General features: G+C 36.9%; 2 protein-coding genes across 2 annotated transcripts in view; both read left to right on the top strand.

The window, feature by feature from the left end:
- TMEM272 (transmembrane protein 272) overlaps positions 1–21,399 on the top strand; it is a 52,332-nt gene that overhangs the window by 16,982 nt on the left and 13,951 nt on the right. Inside the window, exons 3-4 of the mRNA XM_051987382.1 lie at positions 9,287–9,346; positions 15,377–15,459. Coding sequence (XP_051843342.1) covers positions 9,287–9,346; positions 15,377–15,459 — 143 coding nt within the window. The remainder of the gene's footprint in view (positions 1–9,286; positions 9,347–15,376; positions 15,460–21,399) is intronic.
- On the top strand, positions 17,688–20,657 carry LOC127555213 (serine-rich adhesin for platelets-like). Its single transcript, XM_051987380.1, has 2 exons — positions 17,688–19,272; positions 19,381–20,657. The coding sequence occupies exons 1-2, from the start codon at positions 18,696–18,698 to the stop codon at positions 20,238–20,240; spliced, it is 1,437 nt and encodes a 478-aa protein (XP_051843340.1). The 5' UTR covers positions 17,688–18,695; the 3' UTR covers positions 20,241–20,657.

Here is a 21,399-nt window from a genome sequence, read left to right as displayed (position 1 = left end):
GACTGCTTGCCATCTAGGGGAGGAGGTAGAGGGAGGGAGGGGAAAAATCGGAACAGAAGCGAGTGCAAGGGATAATGTTGTAAAAAAAATTACCCTGGCATGGATTCTGTCAATAAAAAGTTATTATAAAATTTAAAAAAAAACATTTTGAGTTCCAAATTTTTCTCCCTCTTCCCTTACCCCAAGACATCAAGCAATCCATTATAAGCTATATTTGTACAATTCATATTAAATATTTTTCCATATTAGTTATGTTGCGAAAGAAGAATCAGAACAAAAGGAAAAAACAAGAAAGAAAAAACAAATTTTCAAAAAGGGGGAAAATAATATACTTTGATCTGTATTCAGACTTCATAGTTGTTTCTCTGGATGTGGATGGCTTTTCCATCACAAATCTTTTGGAATTATCGTGGATCATTGTAAAGAGCTGAGTCATTCATAACTGATCAATACATAATCTTTCTGTTACTCTCCTGGTTCAGCTCACTGCACTCAGAATCAGTAGGTTTCTCTGAAATCCACCTGGTTATCATTTTTACAACACAATAGTATTGCATTACATTTATATACTTGATTTGATTGATTTCCAATGCCTTGTCATCGCCAAAAGAGAACCTAAAAATATTTTTGTTGATGTAGGTTCTTTTCCATTTTTTATGATCTCTTTAGGATATGAAGCTAATTGGTTGGTTGTTGTCCTTCATTCTTGAAGAAGACCAAAATGACATCACAATGTTAGAGTTGAGTTACAGTATGTCCTACTATGGCTGATCAGACCAATATGAGCTTGGAGTGCTCTGCCACAGGTCAGATGCAAATAATCCACATGAACATTTGGTATGGCTTCTCTAATTAATGGTATTGCTGGATCAAAAGTATTATAGCTCTTTGGGCATAGTTCCAAATTGCTCTTCAAAATGGAGATCAGTTAACAACTTTGCGAACAGTACATTAGTTTTCCCACTTTCTTCAACTCTTATCATTTTCTTTTTCTGACATGTTAGTAAATCTGATAGGGGTCAGGTGATATCTCAGAACTGTTTTAACTTGCATTTCTCTAATCAATAGTGATTTAGAGCATTTTTATGTGATTATAGACTGCTTTAATTTCTTCATCTGAAAACTGCCTGTTCATAGTTTTTTAATCATTTATCATTGCAGGAATGACTTATATGGAGTCTTTAAAAAAAAAATGCAAGTCCCATGTAGTGCTAAGAAATACATGTAATTGTAAGTGTTTTCATTCAGAAAGCATCCAAATGTTTTAACTTTAACTTCTCCAATGCTATTTTTAAGTTTTTATTTTTATTTATCTTTCTATTAAATTTTTCATGCTCTGACCATGGGACATTAAATTCTCCCACTACAGTAAAAAGTAGAGAACCTCAACCTCTGACAAAATCAAGCTTGGGAGAATCAAGAAGAGCTCACTGGATGTTGTTGGAAATTCAGCTGATGCTGATTTTTGACATATTGTGGATTCTATGACAACAGCCTCAAATAATTTGCAACTTAGCTCATTGCATAAGAATTTGTTTAGAGATAAACAATACTAGATGGTTCAGTGAATAGGGCATAGGGCCTAAAGTAAGGAAGTTATCCCATCTTTTCAATTGTATCCAATTTTTCATACCCCTATTTGAGGTTTTCTTGACAAAGATTCTAGAGTGTTTGTCATTTCCTTTTCCAGCTCATTTTACAGATTTTAAATTGAAGCAAATTGGATTAAGTAACTTATCCAAGGTTACACAGTTAGCAAGTTTTAAGGCTATAGTTGAACTCAGGAAAATGAGTTTTCCTGACTTCAGGCCCCTGAACTCTATCCATTGTGCCACCTAACTGTCCAGGAGTCAAGTAGATCCAAGTTCAAATGTGGTCTCTGATACTTATTAGTTGTATGATCCTAGACAAGATAGCTTCTGTTTGCCTCAGTTTCCTCATTTGTTAATTGGGGGATAATAATAATACCTATCTCCCATGGTTGTTATGAGGATCAAATGAGAAAATACTTATAAAGTTCTTAGCCTAGTTCCTGGTATATAGTAGGTGCTATATAAATAGTTGCTATTATTTAAAATATCACAAAATAGTTATACAGAAAATAAGCGGATTCCCTAAAATTATATTGCCCTACCACAAAAAGTTTTCACCTGGTCCTTCTGCTCTTCTTCTTTTATTGTTGAGGGATATTGAGAGGAATTTAAAATAACTGTCAATAGTAAAAAACATGGTTCAACCATCACAAAATTCTTAGCTAGCCTAATATGAACCCAGAAGGCCAGCTTTTCTGCTATCCAGTCAAAACCTCTGGTTCTTAAAGAGATTTGCATATTCTTTAAGTTATTGATAGCTGGGAAACCCATCTCCCAATTTCCTAATCACTTACCCCACTTTCCTGATTCTGGTGCCTGAATACCTAAGATATACCCCTAATCCCAAAATTGGAGTGTTATCCTTTTTTGGCTTATTTGTCACAATGTAGACAATCCATCCTCCCCCTCCTAATTGAAAAAGGTGGTTGGCTTTGTCTAGAGAGGGATTGGTTGGTTGCCATCCTTTTTCCTTCAGGAGGACCAAAATGACATTATTTTGGGGTAAAGGTACAGTGTGTCCAACTGGCTGATCAGACCCCAGTTGGTGTTTAGAAACCTCTGCCAGAGGTCGGACACAAATAGTCCACATGAACATCCTTTTTGTCTTTCAAAGACATAATTTAACTTTCTAATCTTCTTACACTCTATTCCTCTCCAACTTTTCTGTAATATAATGACACTGGCTTCCTTTCTAATCTTTCAACAAGACACTCCGTTTTTGATTTCCCAAACATTTTCACTGGCTGTCTGCCAGGCCTGAAATGCACTCTATCTCCTTCTTTCTGATTTCCTTCTAATTTCAGCTGAAGTTTCAATTTCCATAAGAAATCTTTTCTTATCTTCCTTAATTGTCGAGCTTTCTCTCTGAGATTATCACTCTCCAATTTATCCTGTATATATCCTGTTTGTAATTGCATATTGTCTATCCCTTCCTGATTCCTCCCCCAGGTCCCATCTTAAGTTTGTGAGCTCCTTGAAGGCAGGAATTGTTATTTGCCTTTCTTTGTATTTCCAATACTTAGCCAAGTGCTTGGTACATACTAGGTGATTAATAAATGCTGTTTGACTGACTAAAATTCTTATTATTTTGTGCATATATTATGCACATCTGTATTATGCAGCCTTTCTCTCCCAAAGAGCACAATCTCTTTAAAAAGAAAGAAAGTGTCCAGATTAGTGCCTTTCACTCAACAAGTTAAGAAAGGGATTAGAAACTGCTGAGTATTCCTACTACTTTCTAAGTTTTATTTCTCTAAAAGTGGGACTCCTCTACCTGACACTAAGAGATTTTATAATTGTGAACAGAATTTTTAAAAATCCCTTTAAACCCATAAGCCATAAACCTACCTTTTATTTGGGAAATTCAATGAGGAAAGAAGCTTGTGGTTGTTCACTATCACCATTACTATTCAATATTGTATTAGAAATACTAGCTTTGGCAATGAGAAGAAAAAGAGATTAAAGAAATTAGAGTAGGTAATGATAAAACCAAATTATTACTCTTTGCAGATGTTATGATGGTATACTTAGAGAACCCTAAAGAATCAACTAAAAACTATTAGAAATAATCTACAACTTTAGCAAAGATGCAGGATACAAAATAAATTCACATAAATCATCAGCATTTTTACCAATCACTAACAAAATCCAGCAGCAAGAGATAAAGAGAAATTCCATTTAAAATAACTGTCAATAGTATAAAATATTTGGGAATCTATCTGTCAAGAGAAAGTCAGGAACTATATAAGGAAAACTACAAAACACTTTCCACACAAATTAAATAAGATCTAAACAACTGGAAAACTATCAAGTGCTCTTGAATAAGTCGAGCGAATATAATAAAGATGACAATACTACCTAAACTAATTTAGTTATTTAGTGTTATACCAATCAAACTCCCAAGAAACTATTTTACTAACCTAGAAAAAATAACAACAAAATTCATATGGAAGAATAAAAGATCAAGAATTTCAAGGGAATTAATGGGAAACAAAATGCAAATGAAGGTAGCCTAGCTATACCAGATCTGAAACTATATTATAAAACAGCAGTTATCAAAACCATTTGGTACTGGCTAAGAAATAGAGTAGTTGATCAGTGGAATAGGTTAGGTTCACAGGACAAAACAGTCAATGATTATAGTAATCTAGTGTTTGACAAATCTGAAGGCCCCAGCTTTGGGGATAAGAATTTATTTGACAAAAACTGCTGGGAAAATTGGAAACTAGCATGGCAGAAACTAGGTATTGATCCACACCTAACACCATATACCAAAATAAAGTCAAAATGGGTTCATGATTTAGACATAATGATATTATAAACAAATTAGAAGAACATAGGATAGTTTACCTCTCAGATCTGTTGAGGAGTAAGGAATTTGTGACCAAAGAAGAACTAGAGATGATTATTGATCACAAAATAAAAAAATTTGATTATATTAAGTTTAAAAGGTTTTGTACAAACAAAACTATTGCAGACAAGATTAGAAAGGAAGCAATAAACTGGGAAAACATTTTTACATTCAAAGTTTCTGATAAAGACCTCATTTCTAAAATATATAGAGAATTAAGTCAAATTTATAAGAATTCAAGACATTCTCCAACTGGTAAATGGTTAAAGGTTAGGAACAGATAATTTTCAAATGAAGAAATTGAAACTATTTCTAGTCATATAAAAAGGTGCTCCAAGTCATTATTAACCAGAGAAATGCAAATTAAGACAACTCTGAGATACTACACTGCTCAGATTGGCTAAGATGACAGGAAAAGATAATGACAATGTTGGAGGGGATATGGGAAAACTGGGACACTGATGCATATACAACAGTGGTTGGTGAAATTGTGAATACATCCAGCCATTCTGGAGAGCAATTTGGAACTATGCTCAAAATGTTATCAAACTGTGCATGCCCTTTGACCCACAGTGCTTCTACTGGGCTTATATCCCAAAGAGATCTTAAAGGAGGAAAGGGGACCCACATGTGCAAAAATGTTTGTAGCAGCCTTTTTATAGTGGCCAGAAACTGGAAATTGAATGAATGCCCATCAGTTGGAGAATGGCTGAATAAATTGTGGTATATGAATGTTATAGAATATTATTGTTCTGTAAGAAACGACCAAAAGGATGATTTCAGAGAGGCCTGGAGAGACTTATATGAACTGATGCTGACTGAAATGAGCAGGACCAGGAGATCATTGTTCACGGCAACAACAAGACTATATGATGATCAATTCTGATGGACATGGCTCTCTTCAACACTGAGATGATTCAAACCAGTTCCAATTGTTCAATGATGAAGAGAGCCATCTATAGCCAGAGAGAGGCCTGTGGGAACTGAGTGTGGACCATTTTCACACTTTCTGTTGATGTTTGCTTGTATTTTGTTTTCCTTCTCAGGTTTTTTTTTTCTTTCTCAATCTGATTTTTCTTATGCAGCTAGATAACTATGTGTGTGTATGTGTGTGTGTGTGTGTGTGTGTGTGTATGATTTAACATGTATTGGACTACCTGCTGTCTAGGGGAGGGGTGGGGGGAAGGAGGAAAAAATTTGGAACAGAAAGTTTTGCAAGGATCAATGTTGAAAAATTACACCATGCATATGTTTTGTAAATAAAAAGCTTTAATAAAAAAAAAAGAAACTTGTAAAGAAGATGGCAGCCATTTATGGAGCTCAGCCACAGGTCTAAAGTTAAGGCCAGCTTCGTGCTCAGACCCCAAAATTCCTCTGTCAGTCCAGATTTGAAACAGTGTTATGCTTCTTGTGATAATGGTTCTGAGCTGCCCCTCCCCCAGCCTTCCAGTTGTCCATCTCTCTCATTTTCTTCCTGCCAAGCATGAACAGCTGCATTCTATGTGCTTTCCAAACCCCTGAAGGAATCCCTTAATATCTGAAGCAACAAAACATTGATAAAGTCATCTGTGTGATATGTGCTCCCTCCTTCAGTCTCTCGGGATATCTCAATTAAATTTGATAAATGCACATGTTCAGGTAAGGGAAAGATGCATTTTAAAATTGTCTGTGAGATTCTGAGAAATCTTTCCTTAAGTCTGGATAGATGGGGAAGACTAGGGGACCCATGAATGATAAAGCACAGCAGAACCCACATTTCACCGGCATAACATCCGACAGGAATTGCAATAAATCTGTAAAGTAAGAGAATAAAGCACCTGACAAACCTGAGATGCTAAAAAATTGTATCTTTGATCAATTCTGATAGACATGGCTCTCATAAACAATGAGATGATTCAGGCCAGTTCCAATGGCTTTGTGATGAAGAAAGCCATCTGCACTCATAGAAAGAGGACTTGTGGGAACTGAATGTGGATCACAACATGCCAGTTTCACTCTTTTTGTTATTTGCTTGCATTTTGTTTTCTTTCTCATTTTTTTCCTTTTTGATTTTATTTTTCTTGTGCAGCATGATAATTGTGGTAATATGTATAGAATTACTCATGTTTAACATTTTTTGTATCACGACATCTAGGGGAGAGTATGGAGGGAAGACAGGGAAAAATTAGAACACAAGGTTTTGTAAGAGTGAATGTTGAAAATTATCCATGTGTATATTTTGAAAATAATAAGCTTTAATTTAAAAAAAAAAGAAAATTATATCTTTGGTTAAAAGAGGAGGTGAAAGAGATAGGCAAGAAAATACCAAGGCCCTAGAATCTGTGAATATAATAAGACTTCTTGACATCTCAAAAACTCAAAATGGTCAGAATTAAACTCTTTTTCAGAAAGTTCCCCAGTTTCTCTGCTCAAAAAATTTTATTTTTTCCTCTTGATTTTCCTATTTTTAATAATGTCAAAAGTTCCCAGTTACCCAGTTTTAAAACCACAAAGTGGTGTTGGGCAAATTACTAATCACTCTGGACCACGTGCCCCTTATGTGTAAATAGATGATTTCCAGTGATCTTTCTATTTGATATCTCAAGTCATCAAAGACTGATAACCACTGGTTGAGAGGGGAACTCAAGAAATAAAAAATAGCTATGTTTTTCAGCACCTTCCTGTGCCTTAGCCTCCCGTATCCAATTGGTTCCCAAGTCTTGTCTGTGCTTCCTCTGAAGTGTCCGTCAAATCCATCCCCTTCTTTCTATTTCCACTGCTACTTGCTTTTCATGTGGACTTTGGCAAATAGCCTCCTAACTCATCATTCCCAATCTTTCTCCCCTTGAATTCATCCTTTATGCTTCTACCAAAGCATTTGGGTTTGAAATCAAACCCTGTTACTTATAATTTATGCATCCCTAAATCCAGCCTCAGACATTTATCAGCTCTGTGACCCTGAACAAATCTTTTTGCCTCAGTTTCTGCAACTGTAAAATGGGGATAATAACAGCACTTAATTCCTAAGGATGTAGTGAGAATGAGCATTCTCTCAAATAAGCTAATAATTATAAAGTGCTTACTTAGTACAGTGCCTGGCACAGAGTAAGCACTATTTAAAAGTTTTTGTTTTTATTCAGTCTTGTCTAATTCTTTATGACCCCATTTGGGGTTTTCTTGGCAGAGATACTGGAATAGGTTGCCATCTCCTTCTCTAGTTTATTTTACAAATAAGGAAACTAAGACAAACAGGGTTAAGTGAATTGCCCAGAATAATACAACTAATAAGTGTCTGAGGTCCAAGTTAAATTCAGAAAGATGAGTCTTCCTGACTTCAGGTCTGGCATTCTATCCATTGAGTCTATCATCATCATCTTGTCATCAACATCATTATTATTCACATTATTGTGGAATGTTGTTGTTGTTTGAACAATGAAGATATTAAATTAGATAATTTCTAAGGTCCTTCCAAAACTAAATCCTATGTTCTTATAATCAGATGAATCTTCCTAAAATATAACTGTAATCACTTTATTTCTCCACTGTCAAAAATCTTCAATTGATCCCTATTATCTAACAAAGTCCAAACTTTTTAGCCTGGTATTGAGAGTGCTTTATATTTGTAGAATAGAATGATAAAATCAGAAAAAATGTTAGGTTTGGAGTCAGAGAAATTGGGTTCAAATCTATAGGAAGCCAACTAACCCTCTCTGAGTCTTAGATTCCCCAACTATAAAATGAAATGGTTGAACTAGGTGTTTGAGGTTCTTTTTAATTTTAATTCTATGATCATATGATTATATCTTAACCTCTACATTTCCATACTTGTTTCATACTGCTATCCTTTGTTCCAGCTAAATTAGAAGAGTCTCCCAGAATAAAATTTCTGTTTCCCACTCCTGGACCTTTGCCTATCTTCAGGCACACTGCCTGGTATGCCCTTCCTTTCTCTCCTCACCACATTCCAATAGCTGAATCTTTTTTTATTTTATAGCTTTTTATTTTTCAAAATACATGGAAAGATCGTTTTTAACACTCACCCTTGCAAAACCTTGTGTTCCAAATTCTTCTCCCTCCCTCCCCACTAACCCCTTCCCTTAGATAGCTAGTAATCAAATATAAGCAAACATGTGCAATTCTTCTAAACATATTTCCACTTTTATCGTGCCCATCAGCTGAATCTTGCATCTTCTCAAGGGCCAGTTCACAAACTACCTCTTACACAAATCCTGCCCTGATCAGAACAGTCAGAAATGATTGTTGCCTCTTCTGAAATTTTGTAACTCTTTAAAAACAATTATTGAATATAACAAATATCTTCTTGTAATTTTACTTGAGAGCACGTCTTGTCTCCTCCACTGGAGAATAACCACTCTGAAGGTCGGCCATGAATTATTGATCTCATCACTTTGTATCTTTGAGGACAGGAGCATGACTTTTTCTTTGTATCTCAGCCACCAGCACTCAGCCTAGCATGGGATAAATGCTTGTTGACTGACTAACCGACTAATTTCCAACTGGTGCCTCAGAATTTTTGAGCGATAGCATGTTGCACTTTTTCAATGTGGCTAAAAAGCATAGTCACATAGAAGCAAGCTAACTCAGCTGATAACAACAGAGCCTCCTTGTGGATTATGCAACGAGTGCCCTGGACTTGCTCAGGATCATACAGTTGTGGGAGGCAAGATTTAAAGTCACATTTTCTTGACTTCAAGTAAGTCCAAAGCTTTGTCCCAGTGCCATCTGTCATTATCATAAAGGGAAGTCAAATTTTATGTAATACATTGAATGATTAGCAATTTTAAACAGAATGGAGTGGTTCCATGACTAACTTGGTAACATGTCATGCTTTCTCTTCCAACAGCCTGCTTCATATTTGCCCTTCTGGCTTTTCTGGCCCTGCCCTTGTCCATGGCTTTCACAGGTAAGCTTGCTCACTGAATTCCTGGGCCAACACCTGGAGGTAGGGTGTTTGTTTAGCAGCCTGAGGCATCTTTTCATCCTCCAAACTTAAAAGGAGCATGCTGAGGGTAAGAAGAGTAAGAAAGAACCTTCAAAGGTTCTTTCCAGATCTTATGATTCCATGTGGAAATTTGATATGTATAGGAAAAAACAGTTTGCTAATATCCCAAAATGTTTTTGAATGAGTAGGTAAGTTGATCAAAAAGTTATTTACTTAATAAATTCAATTTTCTAGAACAGGAGTTCTCAATCATAAATCCCTGGTACGCAAGAGAAGCTTATTAGGGAAGTTGGGAAATATTTTCAAGAATAGATTTCCAAAAGAAAAAAAAAAAAGAATAGATTGCCATATAAGACTTTGATTCCATTTATAATGTTTTCACTAATCTATTTTATTTATTTGCATGTATGTTAAACTCTAGAATTTATTTCCTTTTGCATTGAATAGGAAAAACAGAAAGGACTAAGTAATTGTCCAAGATTATTAGTGGCAGAAAAGGTGCTAAACTGAATTGATTAAGAATTTTCTTATCCTAATGTTCCCTATAGCATTGATGAAGCCATTGACAAAAAAAAATTAATATTAACTATGTTTTATTGAATTCTTGTTTATTTTGTTAACTATTACCCCCCAAAAAAGAAAAAAAACAAGGGATATAGGGACTGAGAAATGTTAGAAATACCTCATCTAAAACATAGCAGAAACCAACAAGGAAATAAGACACCAAAGATAAAAACAATTGGAAAAACTAAATAACATAGGTGTCATAGAAGCTTCTGCACATATGCATTGACACTTTATCACAAAGAAAAACATTCAGAAGCTAATATATTCTTAGCTTACATTCAAGGTTAGTAAAAAGCTTGGTCACATCATTTTCTAGCCTTCAACAGATTAGAAGAACAGATAAAATGATCTTGGGTCTCCCCTTATTCCTTTGCAGAGAAGGAGGGTAGATCTATGAACATTCCTTACAATGTCAGATATTTTTCAGTGATGGGTGATTGACTTTCTTGATTTTTTTCTCTTTCTCTTTATTTTCTTTTTAAAATTAAACTTTTATTAGGAGTGACTGTGAGGAGAGAGGTTGCAGGGAGAAATCTAGGCAATATAAAAACAAAAGATCAATAAAAATCTATTTTAAAAGTGTATGTGAATAGGGAATTACTAGAAACAGGCATTGACAGACAAAAAGAGGGATAAATGATGAAAGATAGTGAGGAAAGAGAAGAAAATGAAGAAGCAGACACTTAGAACAACACAGCCCCCCTAAATCTGGGGCCATTTAGTTTAGGGACTAATGTGCCTTGCCTCACCAACCCCCTGAGATTGTTACTTCCTCACAATACAGCATGATAATTAATGGTTCTAATCATGATGCTGCATCATCTTCATTAATCTTAATTCTGAGTCATTAGAGTGCTTGGTAACCAGAAATACATGATGCATTTTAGAAAGATTTTTATCCAAAATAAAATAATAACAGCAATGACAGCAATGATTATGATGACAATGATACAACTTTAGCTTCTGAAAAAAACAAATTCTCAATGCAAAAAAAATTCAGCTATGTTTACAGTCATCTCCCTAATTTTGCCAGGTAAATGAGGCTCACAGACATGGACATTTATTAGGACTTTCTAACCTCTCCAGAACTGATCTGAATCTCCAGTGAACAGTAACTGTCTTTCTTCATTAGAAATGAACAGGGTTTAGAGACATCACTTAGTGATATCAGACATCACTCACATCTGGGTTCTGAGTTTGAAAAGGAAGTTCATACATACAGTGACATTGACATAAACAACTGCTTACATCAATTTCATGGACCTTTAAGATACTTGAATTTAGCCTTTTGTTAAAAAAAATGTTATACCCATATTTCAGTATCATTTTCTTTCATAGCTTCTTCCAGGGGAATCCATTACAGATTTCCAGAGATTAAAGCAATCAGACATTTGAAAATCACATAGGTTTGATTTCCCCTTGGGAACCTCTGCCTTTGAACTTGAGTTATGAATCTTTGCACTCATTATACCTGGATATCTTTGTGAATGTCAGCAGAATACAGTGTTGTCAGTGGATGGTGGTTTGCTGTGTCTCCTTAACCACCAAAGAATAAATGAGAAATGAAATATCTCAATGCTGGAACATTAGTTACCTAAGCTGGAGACTTCAGTAATTGTCCTTTCTGTCTTCTGCTGGCAGAGCCTCACAATCACTGGGCTTTATAAGTAGCATTATAGATAAAGATCTGGGTCAAGACCTGAGTCTTTTACTGCCTGTGCCACCATGGATAAACCATCTAACTTGATAATTGTACAAGACTATTAGTGACAGAAAAGATGCTAACCTGCATTGATTAAGAATTTCCTCATCTTGTGACCCGTCCACCAGGCCATCAAAGTGTGGGTCCTGAGGCTGGCATTTGTCTGTAAGGCTAGGCCTGAAAAGGAATGGGGTTAGAAATGAGGAGGGAGACCAGTTGGGGTGAAACAAAGTCTCAGTTTAATGAGTGAAGAGGGTCTAGTTAAATACATTTCTGAATGGGGGGTTGCAAAGTAAAGAATGTTACACCAGATGTGTGGCAGACATCCTGGAGCCTAATCGTTATCTTGCACCTGGGCTGATAGGGCCAATTTTCTGGGACACACATCATCTTGTCTCAGGAGTTTAGGGTGTATAGTTTGTTTATGATAAGGTTGTAGCTTCAGAATTTATGTGCAGGCGATTACATTCTTCTTTAGCTCTTTGATTCCAAGGACATGGTCTCTGGCATGTCCCCCAAGGACATGGTCTCTGGTATGTCCCCCAAGGACATGGTCTCTGGCAATCTTGATGTTCCCTATACTACTGGTAGGGCCACTAAACTATGATCCTGGTGGATAATATTGACAAAAAAATTAATATTAACTATGTTTTATTTCATTTCAAAATTTAAAATTCATATTAAAATTTGTTAACTATTACTCAATTACATTTTAATCTGGTTTGGGAATGTTGTGGGTCATCTGTTTGACACCTTTGCCTTATACCAATAATATCAAAGTTTTAGACCCCATCCCATGTATGAAGCTGAAAGAAATTTAAAAATAATGGTAAAACAAGAAAAGTTATCCTGAGGAAAGGGGTAAAAGCCTTGGGTACACTTTGATTTGTGGCTAGAATGAATTAGAATCATGGGATAAGGGATCTAGAAGTGGAAGAAAATTTGAGGCCATTTATAGATGAGAAAAATGAAGCTGCAGGAAGATTAGCATCAGAGATATGATTTGAAGCTGCATCCCCTAATTCAAGAGTAAGAGTGTCTTTTCATTGTACCATGGTTTTCATGTACCAGGTTTCACCAGTATTATAACCTCAAGGTCTCTTAGTGGCAGATGGTCATAGCTGAAACTTTGGCATCATTATCAATGCAAATAGCATGTTCTCAACTCAAAGGCATTGGCTGTTCATCATCCATAGTCCCTTTTATTCCCCTCTTGGGGATGTGTCAAGAAGTAAAAATCAATCAATAATCATTTATAAAACCCTATACACCAGGCACTATTGTTGTGCTTAGCCCTGGAGACATAGCAGAAGCAAAAAGAATGAACCCCTGTTCTCAGGGACCTTACATGCTAATGATTTACTTTTCAATAACACAATGGTCATAATTTTACACTATGTATGGATTCTGAACAAATGGTATATAAGTCCATATTTTATCAATCAAGTCCCATTTTAGGGAAACTTTGTGAATACCTGAAGGATTCATGATTTTATCAGCATGAGGAATTCTCAGGGATTGAATCTCCTTTACCCATGTAGGTTTCAACCTTCCTGCGACTGAGTAAAATGGGACTTGATTGATAAAATATGGACTTATATACCATTTGTTCAGAATCCATACATAGTGTAAAATTATGACCATTGTGTTATTGAAAAGTAAATCATTAGCATGTAAGGTCCCTGAGAACAGGGGTTCATTCTTTTTGCTTCTGCTATGTCTCCAGGGCTAAGCACAACAATAGTGCCTGGTGTATAGGGTTTTATAAATGATTATTGATTGATTTTTACTTCTTGACACATCCCCAATAGGGGAATAAAAGGGACTATGGATGATGAACAGCCAATGCCTTTGAGTTGAGAACATGCTATTTGCATTGATAAAGATGCCTTGGTAGGGTCAATTAAGCATCAAAAGTAGGATTTAAACTGAATCTTCTTGATGTTAAGTGCATTTTGACTATCTAGGTTACCTCTGTCTTTTAGTATTGTGGAAGCAAATAGTGATGGTTGCTATTTTGGCCAGAAACTCTGAGATCTTCCCCGCTTAGATTGATTCCTTTTATTTTTAATTTTTTGACTAAGGAAAAAAGGCCATCTCTGTCTCATTTCATTGATTGAATTTGGAATTCTTTGCGTCTTCAACTAGTTATTCTACAACAAGTCAGGGGTGCCCAGAGAAAGAACACTGGGAAGTGAATATAAACTGCTTGCATTTTTGTTTTTCTTCCCGGGTTATTTATACCTTCTGAATTCAATTCTCCCTGTGCAACAAGAGAACTGTTCGGTTCTGCACACATATATTGTATCTAGGATATACTGTAACCCATTCAACATGTAAAGGACTGCTTGCCATCTGGGGGAGGGGGTGAAGAGAGGGAGGGGGAAAATCGGAACAGAAGTGAGTGCAAGGGATAATGCTGTAAAAATTACCCTGGCATGCGTTCTATCAATAAAAAGTTATTTTAAAAATTAATTAATTAATTAAAAAAAAAAGTCAGGGGTGCCAAGTAAAGTACTACAGCCAGAATATAAACCTTCAAAAGGTTTATATCCTTTTATATCCCTTATTCATAAAAGAGAAAGTTCACTTGAACAGAACAGTTTAATCAATCCTGCAGAGTGTTTTATCTGGCTGTTAGTTAGAAAGGCCACACTGGACCCAGATGGTTCCAGAGGGGAAAGTAGGCAGGCGACCTTTCACAGCCCTCACTCACTCAAATCTAATTCACTTGCATGTCATCCCTGCTCATCTTTGATATTGGTGGGTAAACAATAACATGTTAAAGGGAGCCAGACTTGTAATTTCATTGGTGTAGACATTTTCTGGTAAAGAATTCCTTCTAGCACTACCCTTTTTTGTGACTCTAAGTCTTAACAGAGTTGCCTGGAGCACTGAGAGGTAATTTGTAGGGATCCCAAAGCAGTTCTGTCTCAGATGTTGGACTTGAACCCAGGACTTCTAGTCTCAAGGTCAGTTTTCATTTTATCATACTGTACCATTCCATATCTTTTGATTTTCTTGGACTAAAGAACTCCCACAGTGAATCCTTTTGTAAAGTATATAATTCCATTGATGATCTCCATATGTTGGATCTACCATAAGAAGTTCTCCATCCTTTCTAGCTAACAGCCAGGTAAAACACTCTACAGGATTGATTAAACTGTTCTGTCCAATAAACTTTCCCTTTTATCTGTGGAAAGTTCATTCTGGCTGCAGCACTTTACTTGGCACTCTTGGTTTGTTGTAGAATAACTAGTTGAAGAAACAAAGAATCCCAAATTGAATAAAGCAAGGAACATTTCTTAAGTACCTACTATGTACTTTAATAAATATCTATTCTGAAGAATTTATTAAGCACTATATGTATTAGTCATTGTGCTAGATGCTAGATAGTCAAAGACAAAAATGAAACCGCCTGTCTTCAAGGAGCTTCCACTCTATAGGAAGAGATAGCATCCACATCCACATGTATACATAACGTACAAGCTATATAAGGCATTTTTGTGTGTGAGAGAGAGGTATTATCATCAGCATCTTCCTCTTCCATTTACTTTATACATTCAAGGTATAAATTAGATGGTTTGTCAGGGGAGGAATGTGATTCCTGTCTGCCACCTGACTGGTATATACATCCCTAATTCTTCTTCTAACTAAGGCTTCCTGCTTTATGACACTACTTTAAATCCTTGCACATTTTCTGTATCATTTCCCATATCTAGGAATGAAGTTTTTGGAGGACTGCCCCATTGAGCCACTCATTCCCTTATACTTACTAGTGGGCGGAATCATCGGCAGCTTGAAGGTAATGTATGTATAATGTATATTAACTTTAGCTTGAAAAAACCTAAACCGTGACCGTGGGCAAGTCACTTAACCTCAATTGTCTCAGCAAAAAAAAGAAAGAAAGAAAAAACCTAAGCTGAGGAAACCCCTCTAAAACCTCTTTTAAGTGTTTGCTGCTCACAGAGGAGTCTGAAAAGCTTTTCAGTGGAAAGCCTTTGGTTAGCAGAAAAATGCAGTTAAAACAACAGTTGCAATCATGAGATAATGAAATCTTCCCACTGTGGTTTGGATACCAGGATGGAGGGGAGATATTGATTTTCCAGGCAGGAGCTGAGAATCTGCTATCAGGGCTTGGTTAACCAATTCCCTGCTTACCCCTATCCCACACAGCAGATGCTGTCACCCGCTTGGTCTGATGGCTGCTGGAGACACTGAGAGCTGATTAGACCTTGAGAGGGAGGATGGATGGAAGCCAATAGAGGCACACATCATTCACACACATCTAGAGCTGCTCCTTTCCCCCCTCCTTTTCTTGAGGGAAAATAATCTTTACTTTTGTGGATGAGAGATTTTACAATTTGCTCTGGCTGGGTCTACTCTATCTCATGGACCAGCACAAATCTCTCAGACTGTAGCTATCAGCTAAATCCTAAATTCTTCCTGACTGTTTATTTCATGCACTTGAGGAAACTAACAAAGTATTGGAAGATTCAGTCTCCAAGTGCCAAATGGCACTTCTCTTCCATGCCAGGGGTTGGCTCTTTGGTACCCCCTGCTGGTGGTCTATTGCCACCCCTCTCAGCTTCCAGTTTGCCATTCCCTGCTTCCTCTGAACTTAATGAAGTCTTCTGATTTGGGTCTTTGTATGTTTTTAAAGGATGTTAATTATTGCAGAGAAATAGAGAGCAGTTTAAAATGCCAATAGCAAAAACATAAAATTGCAAGAAATTTTAGGCATTATTTTTACATGTCCCAAGTATGTACATAGACACACACACACACACATATGAAAAGAGGTTTTGGTTGTTTTCCATGAAATACAGGAATACACATTTAGAGCTGTAGGGAAACATAAAGATTATCTAGTTCGGGGGTTCTTATCCTTTTTTGTGTCTTGATCCCCTTTGGCCATGTAGTACATTGAGAGTATTTCCTACTCACTTTTTCTCTGCTGAAAAACGTGCCTTCTTTACTGAGAAGATGGAGACCATTTGGAACAGACTTTCCAACCTCAATCTCTTCATCTCAAAATTCCCTTTTCTCTCCTTTTTCTAAGTGTATGACAAAGAAGTAGTCTTCCTCCTTGCTAAGCACAGCCTTCCTATATGTATGCTTGAACCTATCCCCTCCCATCTTCTCTAGCAAATTGCTACCTATTATTCTCTCTGTCTCTAGTTCTCTGACTCTGTCTTTGCCCACGAACCTTTTCTTAAGAATAATTTATTTGAATGTATAAAGTAAAATATATAGAATTACAAAGGAATCCAATATGTTGAAATGAAAGTACAAAAGAATCTAATTATATTGAAATACAGTTATCAGAATATTAAGAAAAAGTGAAAAAATTATATTGAAATAGTTATCAGAATGTTTAAAAGTTAAGAAACCAATTATATTGAAATATAGAATATATTAAAAAGTCAGGAAATCAATTATATTGAAATAGTTATTACAATTTTTTAAAAGTCTATGGACCTCAGATTAAGAATCCCTGATCTAGTCCTACTCCTTCATTTTACAGACCGGAACTAAGTGACTTACTGCATCTCTCAGAGTTCCTTTTTTATTTTGTCTGGAATCACTCTCGCCTAAAGTTGAAATTCCTATTTGTTCCCCAGGAATGGGGTCTTCCTGGAATTGACTTCCCCTCAATGCAAAAAAAGAATTTCCAACTTCTGCTTATCTTTCCTCACTCTGTTTACATCTAAGGTATCCCAGGGGATATTTCTCAAAATAGGATAATAAGTAATGATTTAACATAAAGAAGTCCAGGAATAATTGCATTTCAAATTTTATTTTTAAGTATTTTAACCAGTTTCTCTCAAAGTATGGTTTGGGGACCTTTAGAAGTTCCTGAGATCTTTTCAATATGTTCTATACTATATTGCACATTAAAATAGTGTTATCATAAAATGATATTATAATAGTTTTAATTTTTAGTATAATAAATATGAATATAATCCACATTAAACAAAAATTCTTTGGAGGGCTGCTATGTGGCATAGTAGATATGGTACCATCCCTGAAGTAAAGAGGACCTGAAATGTAATCTCAGAAACGTGACCCTTATTACCTGTGCAACCCTCGTCAAGCCACTTAACCCCAATTTCTTCCTCCCCCCAAAAAGATCCTCAATAGGATCCTCAATAATTTCTAAGAGTACAGAGTGCTTCTGGTCAAAAAAATTGGAAACTGTTGCTCTGGACCAAAAATGTTCATTCTAAGCATCCTTCAACTTAAGAGGTTATTTCCTTACAATTATCTGTACTTATACACCTTTGTTCCTTCCACATCATTATCTTCACCCTCAGTTTGAGGATCCTCCTAGTATTCTTGGGCTACCCAGAGGCTTCCTATTATAGCTTCTTATCCACCTCTTTTTACTCTGGTGATTCCTTGTATTTAGGATCTAGTGCTTTGTGTCCCAGCTCAATGATGATAGTCAAGCCACTTGAACTCAGACTCTCAGTCTCTTCATCTAAATAACCTTCAGACCTCTGTCATTCCTGCTTCCTCCATTCTCTCAAATGCATGTACTGCTGAACTGTTGACTGGAAATGTTCTAAATTCATGTTGTCCAAATTCTGCGGGCCCTCACTGCATCCAGGCAGTGCTTTTATTTCTCTTCATTGATTCACTATCTCAGTCCTTGCAGAAGCTATTCCAAACTTTCTCTTCCCAAGCTTTTCCATACCTTCCTCCCCCACTTTCTCAGCTGAACATCTTGCCTTCTTTACTTGAGGAAATGGAGGTCACTTGACATGAACCCTCTCATCTCAATCTTTTCATTCCAAAATTCCTTTTCCTCTCCTTTTTTCAAGTCTGTGATAGAGCAGTAGCCCTTCTTCTTGCCAAGGGTAACCCTCTTATAGGTGTGCTTGAACTCATCTTCTTCCATCTTCTCTAACAGATTGTGACCCATTATTCTCTCTCCATGTCTTTCTCTGTCTCTATTCTGATTCTATTTCTCTCTGACTCTGTCTCTATCTCTGACATTGTCTCTGTATCTGTCTGTTTCTATCTTTTTCTATATCAATGTCTTTGTTTCTTTATCCATCATTCTGTCTCTATATTTTACTGTCCCTGTTTTTGTCTCTGTCTCTGTCTCCTTGTCATTGTGTCAGTGTCTCTTTCTGTTTCTCTGTCTCTGTCTCCTTCTCTCTGTGTCAACGTGTCTTTCTGTTTGTCTTTGTGTCTCTGTCTCCTTCTCTCTGTGTCAATGTCTCTGTTTGTCTTGGTCTGTCTCCTTCTCTCTGTGTCAACGTCTCTTTCTGTTTGTCTTTGTGTCTCTGTCTCCTCTCTCTCTATGTCAACGTCTCTTTCTGTTTGTCTTTGTGTCTCTGTCTCCTCTCTCTCCATGTCAATGTCTCTTTCTGTTTGTCTTTGTGTCTCTGTCTCCTTCTCTCTGTGTCAACGTCTCTTTCTGTTTCTCTGTCTCTGTCTCCTTGTCTCTGTGTCAACGTCTCTTTCTGTTTGTCTTTGTGTCTCTGTCTCCTCTCTGTGTCAACGTCTCTTTCTGTTTGTCTTTGTGTCTTTGTCTCCTTCTCTCTCTCTCTATGTCAATGTCTCTTTCTGTTTGTCTTTGTGTCTCTGTCTCCTTCTCTCTCTCTATGTCAATGTCTCTTTCTGTTTGTCTTTGTGTCTCTGTCTCCTTCTCTCTCTCTGTGTCAATATCTCTTTCTGTTTGTCTTTGTGTCTCTGTCTCCTTCTCTCTCTCTAGGTCAATGTCTCTTTCTGTTTGTCTTGGTCTGTCTCCTTCTCTCTGTGTCAACGTCTCTTTCTGTTTCTCTGTCTCTGTCTCCTTGTCTCTGTGTCAACGTCTCTTTCTGTTTGTCTTTGTGTCTCTGTCTCCTCTCTGTGTCAACGTCTCTTTCTGTTTGTCTTTGTGTCTCTGTCTCCTTCTCTCTCTCTATGTCAACGTCTCTTTATGTTTCTCTGTCTCTGTCTCCTTCTCTCTGTGTCAACGTCTCTTTCTGTTTCTCTGTCTCGGTCTCCTTCTCTCTGTGTCAACGTCTCTTTCTGTTTGTCTTTGTGTCTCTGTCTCCTTCTCTCTCTCTATGTCAATGTCTCTTTCTGTTTGTCTTTGTGTCTCTGTCTCCTTCTCTCTGTGTCAATGTCTCTTTCTGTTTGTCTTTGTGTCTCTGTCTCCTTGTCTCTGTGTCAACGTCTCTTTCTGTTTGTCTTTGTGTCTCTGTCTCCTTCTCTCTGTGTCAATATCTCTTTCTGTTTCTCTGTCTCTGTCTCCTTCTCTCTGTGTCAGTGTCTGTTTCTCTGTCTGTCTCTGTGTCAATCCCTCTTTCTATTTCTCTTTCTGTCTGTGTCAATGTCTCTTTCTGTTTTTCTTTCTGTCTGTTTCAATGTCTCTTTCTCTTTCTCTGTCTTTTTGTCTGTCTCCTTGTCTCTCAATGTCTCTGTTTTCTTTCTGTAATTCTCATGAGAATTAATCTATCACCTATGCATATTACTCACAAATCTATATATCCTGCTTTAATTTCTCTCATGGGCTTCAGTTCCACACTATTATCTATTGGACAATACAAATTTGATATACCAAGGATACATGTCAAGCCCAACATTTAGAAAACATTATCTTTCTTTCCAACTCCCTTTGCTGCCAACTTCCAGATTTCTATCAAAAGCACCACTATCTTCCAGATTCTGATTTTGTACCCTCAGTATTATTGTAAGATCATAGGAGAATAGACTTATAAATAAAGGAGATTTAGAGTCCTAAATCCAACCCTCACATTTTACAGATGTAGAAAATAAGACAAAAGAAAGGTTAGATGACTTGCCCAGATAAATGCCTGAGGTAGCATTTGAATCCAGGTGCTCGCTGACTCCAGGTCCACTAGTTTATCTACCATACAACCTGATTGCAGCCTAAACTATTCTTCTTCAATGTACCTCACCATACACATCTAATCAAGGTATCAAATCTCACTGTTTCCAGCTCTATAATCTTTCTTCTGACATCTTTTCTTTACTCCAATAATTTCCATCTTACTTCAGGCTCCCCTGTCTACATGACGTCTATGTTCTTCTAGTGGGTCTACAACCTCATCTTCTCATTGCGCTGGTAGTTGTTGCTGTTGGACAGCTAGGTGGTGCCATTGAGCACAGGTCTGGAGTCAGAAAGGCTCATCCTCCTGAGTTCACATGCTGCCTTAGACATTGTGTGCCCCTGGGCAAGTCACTTCATCCTGTTTGCCTCAGATTCCTCATCTGTAAAATGAGCTGGAGAAGGAAATAATGATCTCTGTCAAGAAAACCTCAAATAGGATCATGATTATTCAGACAGTTCAGCAATAAAAACAACAAAAGTCTAGGTGATCTCACTACCCCAAGTCTTCCTTCTTCACTTGGTTCTCCACACTGCTGCCAAAATGAGCAGATGTGACCATAGCACTCCCTACTCAATACATACTAGTGGTGCTTTATTGCCCCTGGACCAGATATAAATTCCTCTTATTAGTTTTTCCTTCCTTTTGTGGGGGGAGGGGAAGGTAATTGAGGTTCAGTGACTTGCCCAGGGTCACACAGCTAGAAAGGAGTTAAATGTCTGAGGTCACATTTGAACTCAGGTGCTCCTGACTTCAGGGCTGCTGCTCTTTCCTCTGCACCACCCAGCTGCCCTCTCTAACTAAAGGCACGTTAGTACCCTGGTGAATAAAGAACCCCGTGCCTGGAGTTAGGAAGACCTGAATTCAAATGCAGCTCCAGACTCTTATGAGCTGTG

The sequence above is a fragment of the Antechinus flavipes genome, chromosome 3, assembly GCF_016432865.1.
Source record: "Antechinus flavipes isolate AdamAnt ecotype Samford, QLD, Australia chromosome 3, AdamAnt_v2, whole genome shotgun sequence".
NCBI lineage: Eukaryota > Metazoa > Chordata > Mammalia > Dasyuromorphia > Dasyuridae > Antechinus > Antechinus flavipes.
Note: the sequence above shows the minus strand (reverse complement) of the source record. Positions and strands in the feature narration are given on the sequence as shown.

Excerpts from the sequence above, each read along its gene's own strand:
- LOC127555213 (XM_051987380.1), top strand. The coding sequence starts at position 18,696 with ATGTCTTTGTTTCTTTATCCATCATTCTGTCTCTATATTTTACTGTCC. Across the intron at positions 19,273-19,380 it reads GTCTCCTTCTCTCTCTCTAT|GTCAATGTCTCTTTCTGTTT; the intron begins GTCAATGTCTCT and ends CTCTCTCTCTAG.